At 35.9% G+C, this 26,732-nt stretch overlaps 1 protein-coding gene across 1 annotated transcript in view; it reads left to right on the top strand.

Annotated features, from left to right (window-relative positions):
* Positions 1 to 26,732, top strand: part of BTBD8 (BTB domain containing 8) — a 93,834-nt gene that overhangs the window by 20,517 nt on the left and 46,585 nt on the right. Inside the window, exons 3-4 of the mRNA XM_008697717.2 lie at positions 897 to 1,132; positions 6,349 to 6,466. Of these exons, the coding sequence (XP_008695939.2) occupies positions 897 to 1,132; positions 6,349 to 6,466 (354 nt within the window). The remainder of the gene's footprint in view (positions 1 to 896; positions 1,133 to 6,348; positions 6,467 to 26,732) is intronic.

Below are 26,732 nucleotides of genomic sequence, written 5' to 3'. Positions count from 1 at the left end.
CCCTATTCTGGTTTGTAGATGCTGACTTCTCACTGTGCCCTCACATGGTGGAAGGAGGTGAGGGATCTTTTTGGAGCCTCTTTTATGAGGGCACTAATCCCATTCATGAGGGCTCCACTTAAGTAACTTCTCAAAGGCCTCGCCTCCTCCTAATATCACATTGGGCATTAGTTTTCAACATTACACATTTTGAGGGTCTACAAACATTCAGACGATAGCATGTGATGTATAACATTGATTTTCATTTGTTTAGCTACCCTTGAATTCCCGTGATAAACCCCAGTTGGTTATGGTTTATAATCCATATTTTTATATGTTGCTAGATTCAGTTTGCTATTACTTAGTAAGGAATTTTTTTATCTAAATTAATAAGGAATATTAGTCTATGGTTTTCTTATGGTGTCTTTGTCTGCTTTTGTATCAGGGTAGTAATGGCCCCAGAATGAATTAAGAAGTGTTCTGCTTTCTGTTTTTTGGAAAAGTTTGTGAAGGATTGGTGTTATTTCTTTAAGCATTTGGTGGGTTCACCAGTGAAGCCTCCTGGACCTGGATTTTTCTTTGTGGGAAGTTTTTGATTGCTAATTCAATCTCTGTAGTTGGTATAGGTCTGCTCAGATACTGTTTCTTCTTAAGTAAGGTTTGGTAGTCTGTATCTTTCTAGGAATTGTCCATTTTACCTAGGTTATTTAGTTTTATAGCATTGTATATTCCTTTCTAACATTAAAATATTTTATAGACTACTTTTAAAGCTTTCCGCTATTTGAGATCTTTTTCCAGTTAGTCGATAAAAATGGTTTTAAAATTATGTAGTTGTATTATATGAAAGCAGCACTTGGGAAACTAGCTTTTAAGAATCACCAACACTATTTCCATTAATATTTTACATTTTCTTTTAGGATTGTATATTCATCAAACAGAAGTCTAAAAAACTATGAAGAGGAAATTATTAGGAAAAAGATAGTAGAGAGGGGAGTACCACATAAGAAACATGACTTCAGCTTTGAAAAGTGCACTGACAATGATGGAAGATCATCTGTAGAGTTCTTAGATAAAAAGTCATCTCATTGTTCTCTTCTAAAGCATGAGGTTCCAGACGGTATCAGTGATGGAGAGGACAATTTAATTTCCACTGGTGAGGCATTTTTTTTGTGTGTATTTTAATAAAATTTTAATGTCATGAAAGTAACTATATTCTGATACAATTGGAGAAAAACATACTTTGAAAATCAACTCTACTGATTTCTTTTTTATTGGTGAATGAAATAAAAGTAAATGAAAGTAAATGGAATAAAAGTAAGTGAAAGTAAATTCTTTATGGGTAAGTGAAAGTAATAACTATAGTCAACACCTAGTTTTCCCAAACAGTTGGAGATGGGGTTATTATGAATAAATACACATATAATTTGCAATTCTCCTCTTAAGTCTCTACATGTCATCATCCTTATTCTAATCCACACCAATAAAAGCTTTAGCAGATTATAGATTCAGTTCTAACACAATATATACATTACTTAAAAACAACATGCAACATAAAAATCACCATTATATTTTGTCATGACACATAAAATCACTGACAATTTTGTTGTGACACATTTTAAAAAGATAGGGATCTAAGAAAAATGGTATGGTTTTACACATGTTGAATTGTTAAGAAATACATAAATACTACAATAAATATGGTACCTGACCTTGAAAAAAAAACTAATTTGTTTGTGGAAGTGGGTATCAGAAGGGTTGCAGCTTGTGAGCTATTGTGAATTGGCAGGAGGAGGATGTTAAGGATATAGGAATAAGTATAGGTAGATATAAGTATAGATGATATAGATAGAGATTAGTAATAGTAGATATTCTAACAGGAAACTCAAGATCTCTGGTCTGTTTATTACTTACAGAGCATCTTAGGACAAGCTCCCAACCCCCAGTCCCTACAAGGTTCGGTGGTGAGGGCCTGATGTTACCCTGCATATGAAGTGGGATTGCACTGTAAGAGAGGAACACCAAAATTAGGAGACTTTGATAAGCCTGGCAGATGTGATAGAGATAGAGAGAGGAAGGTAGGGTAGGAGGGGGAGGGGTCTTTACTTTGGAAGGTAAATTAGTCTTCCCTGGTGAAGGGAGAGTAAGGTAGCTTCACCACCCTGGAGTATAGGGAAATGGTTTTGAGGGGAAGAAAATCTGTAAATCTTTTTGGAACCTCACAGTATCTCTAGCCTCCAAGCATGTTTGTTCTTCAATTATTCTTTATCCAAATTTTCCAGTACTCTGCCCAGAAAGTATGCTCTGCCTCAGACCATACAGAAACACAAAAATATTCATAGAAAATGGTCTCCTAACAGTTGGTTATCTGAAATCAGATAGAAATTTGTAACACCAGATATGGAGGATGTGAGTCATAACATATGCAATGAACTGAGGTATCTGGTAGATGTTTAAGGTGTTTGTGTATGTTTTATGTATTCTTACATGGCTCCATTCAGCTGGGTGCAGTTTTTTGCAGTGACCTAGTATTTCTTGTGAATGAGCTGCAAGGAAGTGAAATGCATGTAAGCAAATGAAAATTTTACATCATGTTCAAATTGTTCCCTAATATATCAATTGTGTTAGATCAAACTGATATTTTCAAAACAAGCATTGTAGCAGAATTGAATGTATATGAAAGTATCTGTTAACTAAAGGATTTTATTACTGATATTTAGTACAACAATAATAATAAACTGATTTAAGCCCACTTAGAATCTTTGTATGTATGTTAACAACATCTAACTATGGTGAATGAATGAATGGATGTCTCTTCTAGGCTTTGAAGTACATCTATTCATATAGTTTATCTCATTTAGTCTCCAATAACTCTAAGAAATGAGTAGCTATAGGCTGATTTTTATAGATGAGGACTCTAAAAGAGTATATGGGACTTTCTCAAGGCCACACAGATATAGCAGTTGGCCAAGCTGATATTTAGTACCCGTTTTTCCTGTCTCTCGTCTAGAGTTCTGCCACAGCCCCACAGCAGCCGATTAAAGTGGCCAGACATGTTGCAGATGTACGTAAAAAGAGCTCATTTACCCCTTAGCACCCTGTCTTTTAACTACTTTCTCCATCCCCCCATGGAAAACCCCCATGTTTATCAGTTTAGCAGATACTTCCACATCTCACTAACTTCTTTGCAAGCTTTCCTACTGTCAGTGTCATCTTCCTTGAAACTTCCTGTGTTCTGTGACCCTATGCTCTCTTGATTTTCCTTCTTGGCTATTCCTCTGTCTCCTTCACTGGAATGTCATCTTTCTACCCCTTAAATAATTGGTTTTCTCCCCTTTTTTTGAGCTTCATATCCAACCACTGACTAGACGTATCTGTCTAAATGTACCTTTAATATCTCAATATTTAATTTGTCCCAGACTGTCTTAATCATCTGTTTCCCATCCTAATCTGTTCTTAAGTACTCTATCATGTGAATTTTATCTCTATCTTTCTACTCACTTTTTTACCCTTCATAAATTATGTTCATGACCATGTCTGTTGATTTGTCTCCTTCATATTTTTTTAAGCTTATTTATTTACTTTATTTAATCTCTATATCCAACATTGGGCTTGGACTCACAACCCTAAGATCAAGAGTCTCATGCTTCTCCAGCTGAGCCAGCCAGGTGCCCCACCCTTAAATATTTTAAATACTTGACTTCTTTATCCTCCTAGCATTTCTTAATTTCGGGTCTTGCAATTTTCCTTGAGCATTTGCACCCCGGCTAATTGCCAGGCCTCTCATTGTGCCACCCTCCATTTATACCATGTAGAACAATATTTGTTAACTGCAGGTCTGATCACGGCACTCCCCTTATTAAAATTCTTCAATTATTTCCCATACCCTTAATATAAGTCCCAAGTTCTTTCCAGTGACATAAGGGAATTTGTGAACTGGCTCTTGCCTAGAACTCTGTGGCTTCTTCTCCTCACAATCCCCTCCCACCCCTTGAGCTCTAGTCTTACTTATTTGGCGTTTTCCCAAAGAACTACATTTTCTCACCTCTGTGCTCTTGCACTTGCTATTTGTTCCTGGAGTGCCATTGTAATCATCACATATATTTTTTAAATATTTTATTTTTAAGTAATCTCTATACCCAGCGTGGGGCTTGACCTCACAACCCCAAGATCAAGAGTCACGTGCTCTGCTGACTGAGCCAGCCAGGTGCCCCCTAATCATCACATTTTTAAATGGAAGATTGACTTTGCATTAGGTTTGAATGTTTAAGAGTGAACAAAACAGAAAGTGTTCCTGTCCTGCAGTCTAAGAGGAGATGTAGTCAGATGGATTATGCACAGAGTGCTGTGAGTACACAGATAAGGCACATCTTACCTGGACTTAGCATCCAGACAAAGCCACATAAAGGGAGTGATGTCTGAGTTGAATCTCAGGGAAAGAAGCAGGAGTTAACCAGGCAAAGAAAGTTTAGGGGAGAAGTATTCGAGGCAAAGGAAACAACATGCTTAGAGGCAGAGAGAGCTCAAGCACATAGCAAATTTTAAAGACTGGAACTAGTTTGTTGTGGGACTGGGGTGGAGTAAGGGACAAGAATGATCACAGTGAGAGATTAGCCTGGAGATATAACAGAAGCCAGATCATTGAAAGCCTTTTTATAAAGGATGACCTTATTTCTTATTGTCCAAATTGGGATACTTTTGAAAGAGTGAAAAGTGCAGAGTTATTATTGTGGTCAGTAATTGTTCTGGGGCAACAAGCATTAACTGGGACTTGTCCCAGGCAAACCAAGACATGTGGTCACCTTCCTTATAAGCCATTTTGGAGAGTTTGGGTGGTACTGTTTGGCAGGCTTATGGAGTATAAGCAGAACAAGATTAGGGTAGTGTGAAATGAGGACTTCAGCTTGAGGAACATTGAGTTTGGGGTTTCTCTGATTGTGGTTTATTTTTTTTTTTAAAGATTTTATTTATTTATTTAACAGAGATAGAGACAGCCAGTGAGAGAGGGAACACAAGCAGGGGGAGTGGGAGAGGAAGAAGCAGGCTTATAGCAGAAGAGCCTGATGTGGGGCTCGATCCCATAATGCCGGGATCACGCCCTGAGCCGAAGGCAGACGCTTAACCGCTGTGCCACCCAGGCACCCCATGGTTTATTTTTTTCTTTGCACCACTTCTGACACCAAAATGTGTGTGTTTTTTTTTGCCCCCACACCAACCAATTCTCCAATACCAGTTGGGTATCCAGCAATTCAATTCTGACACTAAGGGCTATCCTGTTATACAGGGTAATAGTCATGTGCACAGTCTTCACCCTGTCAGCCTGACTTGGACAGCTGTGGCCCTACAGGCTTGGAGAGCTTGGGCTAGTCCCCAACCACCTGCATAGTGAGAAGCCGGATTTTGTGGGGCCTGGTATGCCATTGTAAGACTTTGGCTTTTACTATTAAAAAAAATGGAGAGAGCCATATGGTTTTGAACTGAGATGGATCATGATTTGAATTGCATTTATAAAACATGCCTCTGTGGGGCTCAAGAGTGGTAGATGTGTTGGGAAGTTATTGTAGAGATCTAGGTGCGAGGTGATGATGGCTTGGACTGGGGTAGCCATGGAGACACTGAGTCGTGGTTGGATTCTGGATCTCTCTTGACATTAGAGCTAGTGATGACATTGTGGTTTATAAATATATAAATTTGTAAATTTGGTTGGTGGGTATCTGTCCCCAGTGACAGATTCTCACCAGATGTACTGACTAAAATTTCTCTACTGACAAAACTATGATATACAGTGTAGTAATTTTTTAAATATAAATGTGTTTTATATTTCACTTCTCACTTTCTGACTGGTGAATCTTTTAAAAATATTTGTTTTCTTTATTTTTCTATACTGTGTATAGTAAAACAGTATATATAGTATAAACTCACAGTAAGTGCTCCATAAATCCCATTGATTTTAGTTGTATATCTATTGGTTCAAATGTCATTTTTACCAAAAACTCATGAACAGGAATAGGAGGAATTAGGTAATGAAAAAGGGTATCAAAATTGGAAAATTTTCTGACTTCCTATGTCAGGTATTCACAAAGTAGCTTCAACTTTGGTGTATAATTTTGGTCTATATTTAACTGTAAGTCTATAGTAAAAGGTATATTTATATTTAAATAAAGTTGAAATTTATATTTCAAAGCAAGATATAGATGATTTTAATATTGTTTTATTTTGAATTTACTAGTTAAATATTGTAGTTACTTTTGCTCTCTCTTAGTAGCTAACAAGATAACTATGTGGAAAAACCTTTAGTTAATATTAAAACACAAATTTTTGGATACTTATAATAAAGAAACTATTTTTTAGTTTTGTTTTTCTCTTTTAAAGATAATTATGACTTGGATCCTGCATCTGAATTAGGAGAAGATTTATTGAAACTTTACGTGAAACATTGTTGCCCAGATATTGATATTTATGTTGATGGAAAAAGTTTTAAAGCTCACAGGTAAATAGGCACATGATTGATTCGGTGTCTTGGTTGTGAAAGTAAAATTTAAAAGGGTGGCTGTCTCTTCCTAGCACAGTGGTTTTCAAGCTCTGATTCACAGAAGTCACAGTGGTTTCATGGTGATGCCTCAGGGGACCCATGACAGGGGAAGAGGTTGGACATCAGGCAGGGTTTTCTGCCTGCAGGTTCACATAGGTGCACCTGCCCCCTTCCAGACATGTGCTCATGTTTCAGCCAGAGCAGATCTCTGCTTCGTATTGGGCATGAACCTAAGATTTCATTAGAAGAAAATATTCTGTTGCCTAAAATAGGTTTGAAAGCCACTGTCACAGAAAATGTAATTTAATGCAGTTTTTAATTTCACAGGCATTATAGTATTGAAAATGATTATTTCTACATGAATGACATGTATTTTCTCTGGATGTGTTTTGGCTCAACGTCTTTGATTCAAATAGATATTCTTATGAATAGCATTGATTAGAAGGCTTAATATTTCAATGTACTTTTTAAAAACCATTATTATGCTTTAGAATTGGGTTGCTTAGGCTTTCTAGGCTTTTAGATTTCAAATTAAAGCCTGCTCTTTTTTGCAAGTAACTAAAATCTGCTTAAAAGAAGAAAAAATTTTAATAAATACAGATTTTCTTTTGGAACTCAAGGGAAAGAAGTACAGCTGGGCCTCACAATGGACAAGAAATGGAACCAGAAGACTGAGGAACCCAGTGTTTTTCTTTTTCCTCCCTCTCTTTGTGTTTCAGATACAATGTTGATAAGTTATTCTGGTGCTCCTGAAGAGGAAGAACCAGGTTATTGGCAGTGGCAAGAACGGTCTTCTAGGTTCAAGGGTACACAATCTTAGAGAAATTAGCAATAAGTTTAGATTACAGGAATCTACCATGCCAACAGTAGTGATGTTTGTGCTCTCAAAAATCATATTGGCTTTGCCAGTTAATTGACAGCAGTACATTGCTAAACTCTAGGATTACCAGTTTCAAGCAGACTATTTACCATTCAGAATTTGAGCTTTTCTCTTGGGAACATGTATTTTGTAATTATAAGTACGTATGTATGCACATTTTTCTAATTTTTATGAAATCTGCATTACATATAGTAGAATACAAGGTGTAATACAGATTTATTAATATATTTTACATATCATGGATATATATTTCCCAAATCGTGTGTGTATGTATGTTTGTTTGTTTGCTTCTTTGATGCTTTTTTTGGGGGTGAATGCAATTTTATTTTTAAAATTAATTTAACTTTATTTTGTGTTCAGGTTTTTCTTAAAACCACAGGGCATCATACCAAAGCTTTACTTATAGAACCCTAAGGTTATTGTTGTCAAACAGGGAAAGCAAGACTTTGTGATCATTTGCAGTATACCCTCAAACAGTGTCTATATTTGGCCTCTCTGTGTGCTGCCTGACAGTGGACTATGTTTTAGGAGCTGGATCTAGAATATTAGGTTTGTATTCCAGGAGAGCTCTTGCTCATATTTCTGATTTATTTTGTTCACCTAGCAATAAAAAATAAGTATATATCAACTATAAAGGCAGTTTCCTGAGCATATGTTCCAAGAAGATCTGGCTTACGTTTTTCTACTTTGTTAGTACACTTATATGAGTTACAATGGCAAAATCTAAATCTCAAGATTACTTTCCTAGTCCAAACTTGAATAACTCTCTGTTTAGTACATAATAATTTAATTATTCAGTTTAAGGAATATTATGTCAGTAGTTCAGAAGACACACATTCACGTCATGTAGCTTAAAGCCGAACATCAGAACTTTCTGAATTACTTCCTGTTCTAAATGATCATTGTCCGCATTTTCCTAGTGATGTGGCTAAAAATCCATTTGTGATATGGCTGTTTTAATTTTTAAATTATATGTACTCATATATTGAAAGATCAGTGCAAGTACTCATAAATACCAGAATTTATGGTCAGAATTACATTCACATTAGGGCTCTATTTTATAACTGTTTAGTTTGCTAGCTTAGTATGTCCAAATTGCTGTGGTAATGACGTAATTTCTTCTTTTCTTGAGCCCCTGTCTTTCATGCTCTCTCTTCACAAACATCCCCGATACCTGGTTCTTCCAAGATTATCTCTCCTGTTGCTAGTTGCTCCGTCCAGTCTTTATCTTGATCCCCAGCTTAATGCCTGGAGCCCTTGATATGCTGCAATACAGTCTGATGCCAAGCACTTCCTTGTAGTGGCACAATTAAGCCGAAGAAGTTATTTTATAACAGAGTGGTAAGAGTGTGTGAACTGTGTGTGCAGCTGTTCTGCCTGGATTTGAATCCTAGCCCTACCATCTTTTAGCTCTGTGAATTTGGGCAAGTCATTTAACCATTCTGTGCTTTAACATCCTCATCAAACATGGGTATTCTGAAAGTACTGGTCTCACAGGGTGATTATGAAGATTAGATTACTTTAAAGGACTATATAGGTGTTTGCTATCATCATCCAGGCAATAGGCCTTTGATAACAAGCCTTTGTGTAGATGGTAGCAACAACCTGTATGCACTTATGTGGGGCAAGCAGAGAAATGTGGTTTGAATCACTTGCATTTCCCCCCAGTCCAAGGATGGGACAGCAGTATGCCTCCAGGAAAAGTCACATTTACTTTACTCTTCTCCATCTACACAGGCCTTTTCCCCTCTGTAGCATATTCTTCACTCTTCTCACATCTTTGTCCTTGTTTGTCTTTAAAGAGATATTTGAGAGGAGGGGGGTTATATTAAAAGGAGAACCCCTCAGAGTTCATTGATCCTGTTTGTTAGTTATGTTACTCCTTTTCTGAGTATTGTTTCCTGGGACACTACTATACATTACCCTCTTTTGTAGACCTCTGTAACATTACTAACCTGCCTGAATTGCTCTCAACCACCAGATGAATACCATCTGGATATTGCACATTTCTGTTTTCCTTTATTTCCTCCTGTCATCTTCAGCCTACCCTTAAGCTCGTACCTGGCGCACTCTATTGTGGATCTCCCATTTTATGGCATTATTTAGTATTGTAGTGTTTCCTGAGAGAAATTGAATCTGTTCCATTTTTAAGATAGTCTGTTTGTTGCACTTCTGTGTTCCATAATTTCTTGGGCTGCTTTATTGAAAAAGCATGGCGGTGATTCCTGATTTTAGCTTTGACAATCTGATAGCCTTTCTAAAATACCTTTCATTTCAGTGCCTGATATTATACCATTAGGCTTTCACTCATTGAGTTAAAGTGTTCAACTCCTTCTTTAGAATGTAGTTTTTTTTCTGAATATTTAGCAAATTGGCAAATTTAGCAAATTTAGCAAATTCCAGTCAGGAAGTCAATGTTCTAGCTTGTTCTGTAGTATTAATCAGTTATATGTTCAGCTGAAAGCTTTTTCAGAAGTGTATAGTTTTGTAATTCAGAAGCCAGTCTTTCTGGGTTTAGATTCTGACTCCACCATTTGTGGAATGGTTGGGAAGTTGCTTGACGTTTTCAAGTCTCAATTTCTTTATCCATGAAAAGAATAATAATAGTAATTATAGCATAAGATGGCTGTGAGGATTGAATCAGGTAATGCACACAAAACACAATAGCTGGGACACTATAAGCTTTCAGTAAATGTTAGTTGCTGTAAATATGTATTAGGTTATCTGGAAGGGAGACACGTTGTTGCCTGTTGTACCTGAGCTTATAGTGGAGGTTGGCAAACTATGTCTCAAATCTGGTCACTGCTCTCTTAATGTAAAACAACGAAAGACAAGCATATGCAACAGTAACCTGTAAAGCCTGATATTTATATCTGATATTTATTATCTGTCCCTTTATAGAAAAAGTTTGCTGTCTTACTCAGATTGCTAGGCATAATGATATAATGAAATAATGATAATAAAATTCCAAATTACTGTGCAATAAAGTGAGTCACTAACATCTTAATATTAATTACTTTGTTAGTAATAAATGGTCAACCCTGTCCACTTGTGAGGTTTGATGTGGTAATAATAGAGGGAAAAGAGATAAAATTCCTTGGTGCCATAGGCCTTTGAGGGATGTTGCAGTGGGGAACCAAGCTAAAGGCTCTGGGTGCCTGAAAGGAAACAAACCACCTGCAGTAGAAGCTCCTTAACTGAACTTGACTAATAGTGCTCTTTTAGATATTTTCTATAGAACATGCTAACAGCACAGTAGGCAGAGCTGTCAAGGCTTAGGAGGCCCTTCTCTAGTGTACTTACACTTTTCCATTCCTGTCATTGAGTTTGTGTCTTCCAAGAGTCATTAGGGTTGTTCCCAAGCTATTTAATGCCATTTAACTTCTTATTTTTGCAGCATAACTTAATGAAATATCAAATAAACCAATGATACAGGAAGTATGAAAGAGTCACTGTGGAGCACCTGGGTAGCACAGTTAGTTAAGTGTCTGATTCTTCGTTTTGGCTTGGGTCATGATCTCAGTGTCATGGGATCAAGCCTGAGTCAGGCTTTGCACTCAGCATGGAGTCTGCTTGAGATTTTCTCTCCCTCTCCCGCTCATGCTCTCTCTCTCTCTAAAATAAGTAAGTAACTCTTTTAAAAAATTATTTTAAAAAAGTTATTCCAGTGGAAATTAAAGTGAATGGGAAGATTAATAAAGAAGAGACACTTTAAAAATTGCTATTGAATTTAGTATAGATGAACAATTGAAAAGTTAGAGGAGAAGTTAAAAAATCTAAAATGATGCTATACTTCAGTTGCTTTACAAAAGTTTTAGATTTCATGCTTCATTTTAGAGAAATTTGAATTAGAAATTATAGGTATATATACATATAGCTTTTGTGAGAAATAAGAGGCTCTAGTCAGTGAACTCACATTAAAAAAGAGATTCACCTTACAGTGTAAGATTTGTGAATGAACGCGTATGTGTTTTTTTTAACAATTGGCAGGTGTTTTATTAAGATTTGGTTTTTGGAAGTGGGAGAGACATTCTAACTTGTCTTCAGGTGCATTTGTCAGTGATTGGTTGGCTGCAAGTGGGCAAGCAGACGGTTTGGAGAATTTCAAAAGAGAAAGGATTGTTCAGTTTTAGGGGTAGATAGTTTTTTTGAGACTGCTAATTTCCTGCAAGAGGTTAGGGTCATTATCAAGTGGATACTGGTGGTATTCTCCCCATAAAGAATATTGAAGTTTTTTTTAGCATACTTCCACCTATATAATTTGGAATTTCTGAAGTTGTTTTAATGGTCAGTAAAATGATTTTTTTTTACTGAAGTATAGTTGCCATACAGTATTATATTAATTTCATGTGCGTAACAGGATTCAACAACTTATACATTATGCAATGCTCACCACAATAAGTGAGTTACCACTGTCCCCATACACGTTATTACAATATTACTCTATTTCCTATGCTGTACTTTTCCATATTTATTTTTAAGTTATTATAAAATGATTATGATACATACAAATAATTTTTTAAATTCTCTCAAATTTTTTTGATTAACCGAAAACTATCAGTTTTAAATAGGGCATCCATTATACTTTACAAATAATTTTTTAACTTAGGAAAGGGTAATCTTATGAAAACTATAATCAGTGGATGTCAAAATGGATGTCTTAAGAAAAAGCTCTTTGCTTTTTTAAAGTTTATGTTCTCTAAGATGTTTGCAAAGAAGTGCTGTGGGTAATAGTGACAACTCTTAAAAAGTTTGGACTCACTACCCTGGGTTTAACCTTTAGTTCGTTATATAGAACTAAAAGTTTAAAAAGTATTCTTGGAGCAAGAGCACTTAAAAAAAAAACTCAAAAAAACAGTCCTAGTAAAAAGTTCCTTCTTTAGAGCTTCTCTGAATAATGCAGGCCATTATTCTGCCTGGAGTAGTGAATCTAGTTCAGCTAACATCAGGAAGTATTGAATAGCAAGCAATGTACTAAAGCAAGAGCTAGGGGGAAATTAGGGCATCTTGACAGAGCCAGAAGCAGCCTTGTCAGTTGAAATTAAATTTAATCAAAAGGAGAAAATGGTTTTTGGCATATTGGAAAATGAAAAATCTGGCAAAGATTTTTAGTATGCCATGCCATTTACCGTACTTTTTGAAAAATGTAGGCTCCACGCCCAATGTAGAGCCCAACGTGGGGCTTGAACTCATGACCCTGAGATCAAGACCTGAGCTGAGATCAAGAGTCAGATGCTTAACTGACTGAGCCACCCAGTTGCCCCCACAGCATTATTTTTTAAACTGAGGCTTTTATCCTAATTAAGTAGGAATGTTTTCTAAGTTTCTGTCCTAAAGTCAGAGCAATTGTTTAAGTCTCAGATGCTTTTAATCTTACTTAAATGAAAATAGCATGCTGTGTTAGTGCAAATCTTCAGAGAAGCAGACATGAGGATGGGGGTTAGATTTGCAAGAAATTTATTAGGGTAAATGCATGTGAGAGAACATGGAACGGAATCCAGAGGTGACTGGAAGAGCTATCAAACTGCAGTGTCGATCTGACCATGATGGAAGGAGAAGGGGAAAGAAGGAAGCTTGGGTAGTAGCGTCTTAGGCTGCAGTGCAGTTCTGATGAAAATCAGCAGACTGTTAGAAAGTTCCCAGGCCAAAGTCACCAATCGGAAAAAAGCCCTGTCTCTCTGAAATAGACCTGCCTAGTGTCCCTCATATGCTCAGTCACTGGCAGGGAACAGCCTGTAAGAACGTGGCCTTGGGACCCATGTGGTACTGAATGCAGAGTGCTCTACTAGAGCCATTGGTCAGTTATGCAGTCAAAGATCAGAGACTGCCATACATATAAGTCATGACATGCTATATATTTATACAGGCACACCTCCTATTGCATTTGGCTTTATCGTGCTTTGTAGATAGTATGGTTGTTGTTGTTTTTGTTTTTCACAAATTAAGGATTCGTGGCAACCCTTCAGCAAACAAGTCTGTCAGTTCTCCTTTCCCAACCATTTGCTGACTTCATGTCTCTGTGTCACATTTTGATAATTTTTGCTATATTTCAAAATTTTTTCATTACTATATTTGTTGTGGTGATCCGTCATCAGTGATCTTTGACGTTATTATTGTAATTGTCCTGGGGTGCCAAGAACTGCACCCATATAACATGACAAACTTAATTGATATGTGTTATGTTTGTTCTGACTTTTCTCCCAATCAGCCATTCCTTCGTCTTTCTCCCTCTCCTCAGGCCTCCCTATTCCCTGAGATACGACAGTATCGAAATTAGGCCAGTTAATAACCCTACAATGGACTCTATTCAAGTGAAGGGAAGAGTTGCACATCTCTCACTTTAAATAAAAAGCTAGAAATAATGCAGCTTAGTGAGGAAGGCATGCTGAAAACCAAGACAGGCTGAAAGCTAGGCCTCTTGTACCAAACACTTAGCCAAGTCATGAACGCCAAGGAAAAGTTCTTGAAGGAAATTAGAAGTGGTACTCCAGTGAACAAACAAATGTTAAGCGAGGCAGCCTTATTTTTGATATGGAGAAAGTTTCAGTGGTCTGGATGGAAGCTCACACCAGCCATCACATTCCCTTAAGCCAAAGCCTAATTCAGAGCAAGGCCCTACCTTTCTTCAATACTGTGAAGACTAAAAGAGGTGAGGAAGCTGCAGAAGAAAATTTTGAAGCTAGCAGAGGTTGGTTCATGAGGTTGAAGGAAAGAAATTGCCTTCATAACATAAAAGGGCAAGATGAAGCACCAAGTGCCAATGTAGAAGCTGCAGCAAGTTATGCAGAAGATCTAGCTAAGGTAATTCATGAAGGTGGCTACACTAAACCACAGGTTTGCACAGGTTTTATTCTCTTGGAAGAAGATGCAGTCATATTTGCAAATGACATATCTGATAAAGGGTTAGTATCCAAAATCTATAAGGAACTTATTAAATTCAACTCCCAAAAAACAAATAATCCAGTTAAGAAATGGATGGAAGCTGAATTGGCATTTTTCCAAAGACATACAGATGGCTAACAGACACATAAAAAGATATTCAACATCACTCATCATCAGGGAAATACAAATCAAAACCACGATGAGATATCACCTCATACCTGTCAGAATCACTATAATTAACAGTACAGGAAACAACAGATGTTGGTGAAGATGCAGAGAAATGGGAACCCTCTTACACTGTTGGTCAAAATGCCAACTGGTCCAGCTACTCTGGAAGACAGTATAGAGTTTCCTCAAAAAGTTAAAAATAGCACTACTCTAAGGTCCAGCAATTACACTACTAGTTATTTACCCAAAGGATACAAAAATACAGATTCGAAGGGACACATGCACTCCAATGTTTATGGAAGCAATGTTTATTATCAATAATAGCCAAATTATGGAAAGAGCCCAAATGTCCATTGACTGATGAATGGATAAAGAAGATGTGGTGTATATATACACAATGGAATATTACTCAGCCATCAAAAAGAATGAAAGCCTGCCACTTTCAAAGACATGGATGGAGCTAGAGTATTGTGCTAAGTGAAATAAGTCAGAGAAAGACAAATACCATATGATTTCACGCATATGTGGAATTTAAGAAGCGAAACAGGTGAACATGGGGGAAGAAAGAAAGACAAACCAGAAAACAGGCTCTTTTTAATTATAGAGAACAAACTGAGGATTACTAGGGGGGGAGGTGGGTAGAGGATGGGTTAAATGGGTGATGGGTTTTAAGGAGGGCACTTGTGATGAGCACTGGGTTTTATATGTAAGTAATGAATCCCTAAATTCTACTGAAACTAATATTTCACTATATGTTAACTATTTGGAACTTAAATAAAAATTTGAGACTAAAAAAAAGATGCAGTGCAATCTAGGACTTCTTGGCTAGAGAGGAGAAGTCAATGCCTTAGCTTCAAAGCTTCAAAGGACAGACTATTGTTGAGACCTGTGCTCAGAAAAAAAGGTTTCTTTTAAAATATTGCTACTCATTTATAATGCATCTGATCACCCAGGAGCTCTGATGGAGATGTACAACCAGCTTAATGTTTTCATGCCTGCTAACACAACATGCCTCTCTCTCCCTCTGTCCCTCCCCACTCATGAGCACTTACTTGCTCTCTTTCTCTTCAAAAAAAAAAAAAAAAATGCTTTGTCTCCTAATTCCATCATCTCTTTCTTTAGTGGGTCTGCTTCTATTGACTGATTTTTCTCCTGGTTATAGTTAACATTTGCTACTTCTTTACATACTAGAGTTTTTTATTACATGCTGGATGTTATGTTGTAGAGTGTTTGAATTTTGTTGTCTGTCTTTAAAAAGAGTGTTGAAGTATGTCTTAGCAGGTGATCCACTGTGATCAAGGAATCATTTTAACTTTCAAATCTTATTATGTAAGAAATACATTATGTAAGGCTGTAGTTGCTGTAGATAGTGATTCTCTGATGGGTGGGTAAAGTCCATTGAAAGCCTCTGGAAAGGGTTCACCATTCTAGGTGCTGTTAAGAACATTGGTGATTCATTGGAAAGGGTACAAATATCAATTGGTGTAACAGACTTCATTGTCTTATTTTAAGAAATTTCCACAACCAAAGTAACCTTCAGAAACCACCACCCTGACCATTCAGCAGCCATTAACATCAAGGCAGGACCCTCCACCAGCAAAAAAATTACAACTCACTGAAAGCTCAGATGATAACATTTTTTTAGGATTAAAGTATTTTTAAATTAAGGTGTATATATTTTTTAGACCTAATAGCATTATGTATTTTATATATATTATATATAATAAATATATACTATTAAGTGTCATAATGTATACTTAACAGACTACAGTATCATGTAAACATAACTTTTATACGCACTAGGAAACCAAAAAATTGTTTGATTTTTTTAAATTACAATATTTGCTTTTATTGTGGTGGTCTGTAACTGAACCATTTATACCTCCTATGTATGCCTGTATATCTTTATCATTAGGCATAATCAGAGAAAGTAAGTAGATAGAAGAATAAAATTCTAATAGTCTTCTTCATTAAGAATGATTTAATAAGCACTGATTATATATGCCAGATACTATGTGTTATGCTGAGATTGAGATTTGTTTTCAAGTACATATGGATCTTCATGAATGTTCCACATGTACTTGAAAAGAATGTGTCTTCTGCTGCACTGGGGTGGAGGGTTCTTATAGATGTCAAATAGGTTGATAGTGTTGTTCAAGCCTTCCATATCCTTAACTGACTTTTTGTCTACTTCTGTTAGTTACTGAAAAGAATGTTTCTAAGTATAATTATGATTTTCCTGTTTCTCCCTTCAGTTCTGTTCTTTTTTGCTGTATGTATTTTGAAGCTCTATTTTTTTAACTGAGGTGTAGTTGACATTATATTAGTTTCAGGTGTATAACATACTGATTCAGTATTTGTATATATTGCAAAATGATCGCTACAAAAATTCTAGTTAGCATCCCACTCTAGATTTCTTATGGTTAGTGTTTGTTTATATGATGTAACTTTTCCCATCCTTTTACTTTTAAACTCTCTATGTCTTTATATTTAAAATGGCTTAAATTTTTTTGTAGGCAGTGTATGTCTTACTTTCATTATCTGGTCTCATAATCTCCTTTTAATTGGATAATTTACACCATTTACTGTAATGTTGTTATGTTGGGGTTTGAGTCTACCATTTACTATTTTCATTTTTTTTTTGTTGTCTTTTTCCTCTTTTTCTTCCTTTCTAATATATTAATTGAATTAAAATTTTTTAAAATTACACTTTATTTCCACTGTTGACATATTAGCCATATTGTGTGTGTATTGTCTTTATTAGTTGTTGCTCTAGTATTTATAATATGTATTGTTAACTTATCATTTTTGTTCAGTTAATATTACACATCCTCATGCATAACATTAGGACGTTTTCCCCTTCCTATCCTTTGTGCTATTGCTGTCATACATTTCACTTTTATATATATTCTAAACCCTGCCATAATAGTAATTATTTTTTAAAACAATTTTAGGTAATTTTATTTCTTTACTTATTTAAAAGATTTTATTCATTTATTTTAGAGAGAGAGAATGCAAATGGGGGGAGGGGCAGAGGGAGAAGGAGAAAAACTCAAGCAGACTCCACGCTGAGCCTGGAGCTGACGCAGGGCTCGGTCTCACGACCCTGAGATCATGACTTGAGCCAAAATCAAGAACCAACGCTTAACTGGCTGAGCCAGCTGCCCCTATGTAATTTTTTTTTTAATGAGGAAATTTAAATTTACCAACATATTACCATTTCTTGCACTTTCAATCTTTTATTAAGAGCAGGTTTCTATTAAAGTTTTCCTTAGGTTTGAAGAACTTTGTTTAAATTTCTTGTAATACAGGTCAGCTTGCTAATGACTTTTCTCATCTTTTGTCTAGAAAAGGTCTTCATTTTGACTTCATTTTTGAAAGATATTTTTGCTGGATTTAGAATTATAAATTGGCAATTTTTTATTTCTTCCAGTGCTTTACAGATATAATTTTATTGTTACCTGGCTTGCATTGTCTCTGACAAGAAGTCTGTGATCATGCCTAGTTTTGCTTATCAATATGTCATGTGCCTTTTTTCCCTGGCTGCTTTAAAAGCGTTTTTCCCCTGTAATTAGTTTTCAGCAATTTCATTATGATGTACCATGTGCTTTTCTTTGTGTTTTTCCTGCTTACGATTTATTGAGCTTCTTGGATCTTTGGGTTTGTGGTTTCTGTGAAATTTGGAAAATTTACAACAATCTTTTTTTTTTTTTCAGATTGTCTTGCAATCCCCTTCTTTCTCTCCTTTATACCTGGGACTCCAATTATATATATGTTAGTTCCATAGCTCACGTAAGCTTTTTTTTCTTTTAATTTTCTTTTCTCTCCCTACATTTTATTTGGATAATTTATATTGCTATGTGCACAGGTACATTAATCTTTCCTTTATCAGTATCTAATCTTTTTTTTTAATGTTTTTTTTATTACATTATGTTAGTCACCATACAGTACATCCCTGGTTTCTGATGCAAGGTTCGATGATTCATTAGTTGCGTATAACACCCAGTGCACCATGCAGTATGTGCCCTCCTTACTACCCATCACCAGTCTATCCCATTCCTCCACCCACCTCCCCTCTGAAGCCCTCAGTTTGTTTCTCAGAATCTTTTAAGTTCATGCATGAATTTCTTCATTCAGATATTGTATATTTTTGCACTAAAATTTCTCCGTTTTTTCTTAATTCTTTTTTTCTCTTCATTATGTTACTTATTAAGAAAATCCTTGAGCATATCTATGATAGCTTTTTAAAATGCTTTATCTGGGGACATCTGGGTGGCTCAGTCAGTTAAGCATCTGACTCTTGGTTTTAGCTCAGGTCATGATCTCAGGGTTGTGAGATCAAGCCCCTTGTCAGGCTCCATGCTGGGTGTGGATTCTCTCTCTCCCTTTCCCCCTCTTCACTCATGCACACTTATTCGCTTTCTTTATCTTAAAAAAAAAAAAAAAAGCTTTGTCTGCTAATCCCATCATCTCTTCATTTCTAGGCCTGCTTCTATTGACTGATTTTTCTCCTGGTTATAGTCAACAGATGCTACTTTTTTACATACTAGAATTTTTTAAATTATATACTGGACATTATATTGTTGAGTGTTTAAATTTTATTGTCTGTCTTTAAAAAGTGCTGAAGTCTGTTTTAGCAGGTAATTTAGTTATTATGTATCATCTTTATCTTTCTGAGACTTGTTTTTAAATTTTGTAAGGTGGATCTAGAGTTTCCTTTGCTCTAAATGTTAATATAGCTTTTCTACTCGGATGTGACCCTCTTGGGAGCTTTCCTTAGTGCTCCAAGTTATTCAATTCTGGCTGGAAGGAACTTGAATATCGGCCAGCTCCCTGGCCTTTATTCTTTGCCTGACATCATGGAGCTTTTTGCTATATATGTTCAGATTATATTCAGACAAAAGCTAATTCCTCTAATTTCTGGAGCTCTTTTTCTCATAACTCCCTCTTCCACAGTACTGTGCCCCCATAAATTCCAGCTGACTCATCCTCCTGAAGCTGCTATATTAGTCTTCTCAACTCAGTAGGACAACCAGGCTCTTCTTGTGTTTGTCCTCTGTATGCCATGATCTAGAAACTGCTTCTAGGAAGAAAGAAGCATCATGACTGTAAGGCTTATCTCATTGGTTTTCCTTCTCTTAAGGATCAGTCCTGTACTACCTTTTCTTTTTTTTCCAGTGTCATATTTTATTTTTTTATTCACTTTTCTACTTGTTAATATAGAAAAGTTATCTTTCAAAAGTAGAAGCAGAATCCCTAATTTTTTTCTTAATATACTTTACTTCTTAGAACAATTTTAAATTTACAGAAAAACTGGGAGGAGTAGAGAATTCCCATATGCTGCCACACTCAGTTCCCATATTATCAACATCTTACATATACATTTAGAATAGTACATTTGTTACAATTAATGAACCAACATTGAGACATTATTATTAACTAAAGTCCATAGTTTATTCAGAATTCTTTAGTTTTTGCCTACTGTCCTTTATTCCCCTGGGGTCCCTTCCAGGATGCCACATTACATTTAGTGGTCATGTCTCCTTAGGCTTCTCTTGGCTCTAACAGTTTCATAGACTTTACTTGTTTTTGATGACCTTGACAGTTTGAGCTCTGGGCAAGTATTTTGTAGAGATGTTCCTCAATTGGAGTTTATCTGATTTTTTTCAACATTAAATAGGTTATAGGTTTTGGTGAGGAAGTTCAAAAGCATAAAGTGTCATTCTTATTACATCATTTCATGGGTACATGTAATCATCATGACTTATCATTGTTTATGTTAACCTTGATCACCTGGTTGAGGGAGTTTTTGTTTGATTTTTACACTGTAAAGTTATTCTCATCACCATCCCCAAAGTTACTTGCAGCCCATCTCCCATTTGCACACTGTACTCTCTGGAAAGAAGTGACTGTATACAGCCCACACTTAAGGGATGGGAGTTATGGTCACCTTCTTGAGGGAATAGTATCTATCTAAATTATTTGGAATTCTTTTGCACAAGAAATTTCCCTCTTTCTCCCCACTTATTTATTTATTCAATCATTTCTGTATATCAATATGGATTAATATTTATTTTGTACTTTGATTTATATTTTGTACTTCGGTTTGTAAGTTGGCTTTTTTCGTACTTTGGCTTATTTATTTTGTTGCTGAAATTGTTCCGGCTTTAACTACAGGAGCTTTGTTCTTAGGTCCCTTTGACACCCCCTCCCCCACATCATTTTGTGTGTGTGTGCGCGCGTGTGTGTGTGTAGTATTTCCTTACTTTTTGACACTAAAAATGCTCTAAGCTCATCTGTCCTAGAATCAACCATTTCTCTAATGAACCCTGGTTCTTTTATTCTGATGTTATTAGAAACTAATATCTGGATACTAGGTGTGCTTGTTGCTGTTTCTTTTAGGTCTTCTCAGCTGACAGAGCAAAGAAATATATGTATGTATACTAACCTGCATATGTGCACATAGCTATAAATATTTCTATATGAATCCATCTTTTTTTTAAGATTTTATTTATTTATTTGACAGAGAGCATGAACACACAAGAAGGGGGAACAGAGGGAGAGGGAGAAACAGGGTCCCCACTGATCAGGGAGCCCAATGTGGGGCTCGATCCCAGGACTCCAGGATCATGACCTGAGATGGAGGCAGACACTTAACCAACTGAGCCACCCAGGTGCCCCCTGAATCCATCTTTATATTAAGCTAAATATAAATTCATATTGCTGTCTCCAACACTAATCTGTCACCACATAGATTTTCCTAGTCTATCCCCTTACTTGTCTGTAATCTTCTGTAGCAGTGACAAACTTGGCTTTCATCATCCAATATCTAGTACTTAATTCTTCAATTCTAGTATTCATGTATAATGGTTTCAGAATTGTTAATCCCTACTTCGTGGGAAATAACTTCACCAACTGGAGTACAGTGTTCCTTAGTCTTTATTCTTGTAGTCTATACTCATTTCCAAAGTTATTTAGGCCAGGACCTTTCTTTTCCACTCCCTTCAGTAAGGTTATTTCATGTATTTGTATGCAGTTCGATTCTTTTGTCACAGTCTACATTTCATCCTAGAGTTCCCTGACCTCCTCCAAAGTGTTTTTGTTTTAATTTATGTACATTAAATTTCACTTGTGCTGTAAAGTTTTATGGGTTTTTATAAATGCATATTGTCCTACATCTACCATTACAGTATCATACAGAATAGTTTCAACTAAAACTTCCCTGTGATTGATGCCCTCTCCAAATTTCTAAAAAATTTTTAAACTGTCTTCACAGTTTTAACTTTTCCAGAATGCCATAGAATACAATCAAACAGTATGTAGCCTTATGAGACTGGTTTCTTATGCTTAGCAATATGCATTTAAGATTCATCCATGTTTTTGTGTGGCTTGAGAGCTAATTCCTTTTTTATCACTGAGTAATATTCTGTTGTAAAGAATGAACCACAGTTTATTGATTCACCTATTGAGGGACATTATGGTTGCCTTAGATGTGGTGATAATGAATAAAGTTGTTGTAAACGTTTGTGTGCAAGTTTTTGTATGGACGTAATTTTCAGATCAGCTGGTAAAATACCCAGGAGTAGGATTGTCAGATCATATGGTAAGATTATGTTCAGCTTGGCAAGAAACTGCCAAACTCTCTTTCAAAGGGGCTGTACCCCTTGCATTTCTTTCTTTCTCTCTCTCTTTCTTTCCCTTTCTTTCTTTCTTTCCCTTTCTTTCTTTTCTTTTCTTTTCTTTTCTTTTCTTTTCTTTTCTTTTCTTTTCTTTTCTTTTCTTTTCTTTCTGAGAGAGAAAGCATACCCATGAGCAGGGGGTCAGGGAGGGACAGAGGAAGAGAGAGAGAATCTTAGGCTCCATACCCAGGGGGGGCCTGATGTGGGGCTTGATCTCAAGACCCTGAGGTCATGACCTGAGCCAAAATCAAGAGTCAGTCACTCAACCGATTGAGCCACTCAGGTGCCCCCCACTTGTATTTCTACTAGCAATGAGTGAGAGTTCCTTTTGGTCCTCATCTTCATCAGTAATTGATATTGTCAGTTTTTTGGATTTCAGTCATTCTCTGTACTGGTATCTCCTTTTACTTTTTTTTTTTTTTTAACTTTTTAAAAATTTTAGATAGGTTCCATGCCCAACATGGGGCTTGAACTCACAACCCTGAGATCAAGAGTCACATGCTCTACTGACCAAGCTAGGCAGGTGCCCTCATTTTACTTTTTCCCTAATGACAGAGGATCTTGAGGATCTTTTCACATGATTATTTGCCATCTGTATATCATTGGGAGTTTTTTTGTTCGTATCTTTTGCTCATTTTAAAAGTGGGTTGTTCGTTGTCAAATGTTGAGTTTTAAGAGTTCTTTTATATTTTGGGCAGAAGTCCTTTATCTGAAATGTGGTTTGCAAATACTTCCTCCCTGAGCCTTGTCTTTTCATTCTCTTAACAGTGTCTCCTACAGAGCATAAGTTTTTAATTTTTTTGTTGAGTTAAAATTGACATGTTATATTTGTTTCAGGTGTTCAACATTATCATTCAATATTTGTAGACATAGTGAAGTGATCACCACACTAAGTCTAGTTACCATCCATCACCATACAAAGTTACAAAAAAAATTTTCCCCTTGCGATGAGAACTTTTAAGATTTACTTTTTTGGCAGCTTTCAAATATACAATAAAATATTACTGACTGTAGTTGCCACGCTGAAGTTTTTAATTTTAATAGAATCCCGCTTATCAGTTTTTTCTTTTGTAGATTGTACTTCAATATTGTATCAAATTCATCACCAAACCCAAGGTCCTATGGTTTCCTCTGGAAGTTTAGGATTTTGTATTTTATATCTGTCACCACATAGATTTTTCTTTCTTTCTTTGATCAATTTTGAATTAACTTTTATGTAAGTTAAAGGTTTGTATCTAGGTTTACTTTTTTGCATGTGGATGTCCAATTATTCCAAAACATTTGTTAAAAAGCCTATCCTTTCTCCGTTGAATTGCCATGGAGCTTCTGTCAAAACTCAGTTAACTATTTTAGTGTAGATCTATTTCTGGCCTCTGATCTGTATGTCTCTTCCTTCAGCAATACATGCTGCCTTGAGTACTGTAACTATATAGTTTCTCTTGAAATCGGGTAGTCGGAATCCTCCAACTTTGTTCTTCTTTTCCAGTTTTGTATTGGCTATTTTTGGTTCTTTGCCTTTCCACATAACTTTTATTTATTTTATTTTTTAAAAAGATTTTATGTATTTGTGGGGCGCCTGGGTGGCTCAGTCGTTGGGCGTCTGCTTTCGGCTCAGGGCGTGATCCTGGCGTTCTGGGATTGGGCTCCGGGTGGGGCTCTTCTGCTGGGGGCCTGCTTCTTCCCCTCCCACTCCCCCTGCTTGTGTTCCCTCTCTCGCTGGCTGTCTCTCTCTCTGTCGAATGAATAAGTAAAATCTTTAAAAAAAAGATTTTATGTATTTGAGATAGAGTGAGGATGAGCGAGAGATTGGGGGGGAGGGGCAGAAGGAGGCTCTCCACTGGGCAGGGAGCCCCACAGGGGGGGCTCAATCCCAGGACTCTGGGATCATGACCTGAGCCGAAGGCAGATGCTTAACTGACTGAGCCACCCAGGCGCCCCTCCATATAAATTTTAGAATCACATCGTCAATATCTACAAAGTAGCTTTCTGAAGTTTTGATTGGAATTGCCTAAATTTTTAAAATCATAAATTGGTATTGAATTTTGTCAAATGCTTTTCTGCATCTATTTTAATGATCATAATTTTTCTTCTTTATTTTGTTAATGTGCTAAATTATATTGCTTGATTTTGAAATGTTAAAGCAATCTTGCATTCCTATAATAATCTCAACTCAATTATGATATTTTATTCACTGTATTTATTGCTGGATTCAGTTTGCTAATATTTTGTTGAATATATTTACATCTATATTTCTGAGAGAAGTTGACCCATAATTTTCCTTTTTCTGTAGTGTCCTTGTTAGGTTTAGGTCTCAAGATTATGTTGACTTCATAAAATGAGTTGGAAAGTATTTCTTCCTGGGTTTTTTTTTTTCTGATTTTATTTTTATTTTATTTTTAATAAAAATTTATTTGAGTAAGATTGATTTTATATCTTCCTTAAATATTTATTTGCCTTTACTGGGGAAGTCATCTTGGCCTGTAATTTTCCTTATTAAGTTTTATTTTTATTCTTTTTTTTTTTACAGTTAAGTTTATTATGTTTAGGAGTCACATATAATCAAATGCAGACAGTTAAATGTTCAATTTGATGAGTTTTTTTTAATTTTTAAAAATTTTTAAATTTTATTTCCACTGTGGTTATCATACAGTGTTATATTAGTTTCAGGTGTACAGTATAGTGATTCAACAATTCTGTTACTCACTGCTCATCATGGTAAGTGTACTCTTAATCCCCCTCACCTACTTCACCCATCCTCCTCCCCTCCTCCCCTCTGGTAGCCATCTGTTTGTTCTCTATAGTTAAAGTCTGCTTTTTGGTTTCTGTCTTTTTTTTCCTTTGTTTTGTTTCTTAAATTCCACATATGATTGGAATTATACAGTATTTGTCTTTCTCCAACTGTCTTATTTCACTTAGCATTATACTGTCTAGCTCCATCCATGTTGCTGGCAAATGGTAAGATGTCATTCCTTTTTTATATATTATGTAATATATATACACCTCTTCTTTATTCTTTCATCTATCAATGAAAACTTGGGCTGCTTCCATAATTTGGCTATTGTAGATAACACTGCTGTAAATATTGGGGTTCATGTATCCCTTTGAATTAGTAATTCTGTATTCCTGGATAAATACCTACTAGAGTAACTGCTGGATTGTAGGGTAGTTCTATTTTTAACTTTTTGAGCAACCTCCATACTGTTTTCCACAGTGGCTGTACCAGCGTGTATTCCCACCAGCAGTGCATGAAATTCTTTTTCTGCATATCCTCACTGACATTTGTTGTTTTTCATGTTTTTTATTTTAGCCATTCTGACAGGCGTGAGGTGATATCTCATTGTGGTTTGATTTGTATTTCCCTGCTGATGAGTGCTGTTGAGCATCTTTTCATGTATCTGTGGCCATCTATATGTCTTCTTTGTAGAAATGTCTGCTTTTGTCTTCTGTTCATTTTTAACTTAGATTGTTTGCTTTTTTGGTGAATTGTATAAGTTCTTTGTATATTTTGGAAACTGTTTGTTGGATATGTCATTTGCAAATATCTTCTCCCATTCCAAGGTTGTCTTTTAGTTTTGTTGTTTCCTTTGTTGTGTACAAGTTTTTTATCTTGATGTAGTCCCAGTAATTTATTTTTGCTTTTGTTTCTCTTGCCTCGTGAGACATATCTAGAAAAATGTGGCTATATCTGATGTCAGAGTAATTAACTGCCTGTGCTCTCTTCTAGGATTTTTATGGTTTCAGGTCTCACATTTAAGTCCTTAATCCATTTTGAGTTTATTTTTGTATATGTGTGAGAAAGTGGTCCAGTTTCATTCTTTTGCTTGTAGTTCTCCCATTTCCCCAACACCATTTGTTGAAAGACTTTTTCCCATTGCATATTCTTGCCTCCCTTGTTGAGAATTAATCCCTGTCCAGATTAATCATGGGTTTATTTCTAGGTTCTCTATTCTGTTCCATTGATCTCTGTGTCTATTTTTGCCAGTACCATACTGTTTTGATTACTACAGCTTTATATTATATCTTGAAATCTGGGATTGTGATACCTCCAGTTTTGTTCTTCTTCAGAATTGCTTTGTCTATTTGGGATCTTTTGTGATTCCATACACATTTAAGATTATTTGTTCGAATTTAGTGAAAAATGCTGTTGGTATTTTGATAGGGATTGCGTTAAATCTGTAGATTGCTTTGGGTAGTATAGACATTTTAACAATATTTGTCCTTCCAATCCATTAGCATGGAGAATCTTTCCATTTGTTTGTGTTGTCTTCATTTTCTCTTATCAGTGTCTTACAGTTTTCAGAGTACAGGTCTTTCACCTCTTTGGCTAGGTTTATTCTTAGGTATCTTATTATTTTTTCTACAATTATAAATGGGATTGTTTTCTTATTTCTCTTTCTGGTACTTTATTAGTAGTGTATAGAAATGCAGTGGATTTCTGTATGTTGATTATATGTTCTGTAACCTTACTGAATTCATTTATCAGTTCTAGTAGGTTTTTGGTGGAGGCTTTAGGGTTTGCTATGTACAGTATGTCATTTGCAAATAGAGACAGTTTTATTTATTCCTCATTAATATGGATGCCTCTTATTTCTTTTTCTTGTCTGATTGCTGTGGC

The sequence above is a fragment of the Ursus maritimus genome, unplaced genomic scaffold (assembly GCF_017311325.1).
Source record: "Ursus maritimus isolate PB19 unplaced genomic scaffold, ASM1731132v1 scaffold_12, whole genome shotgun sequence".
Lineage (NCBI taxonomy): Eukaryota > Metazoa > Chordata > Mammalia > Carnivora > Ursidae > Ursus > Ursus maritimus.
Note: the sequence above shows the minus strand (reverse complement) of the source record. Positions and strands in the feature narration are given on the sequence as shown.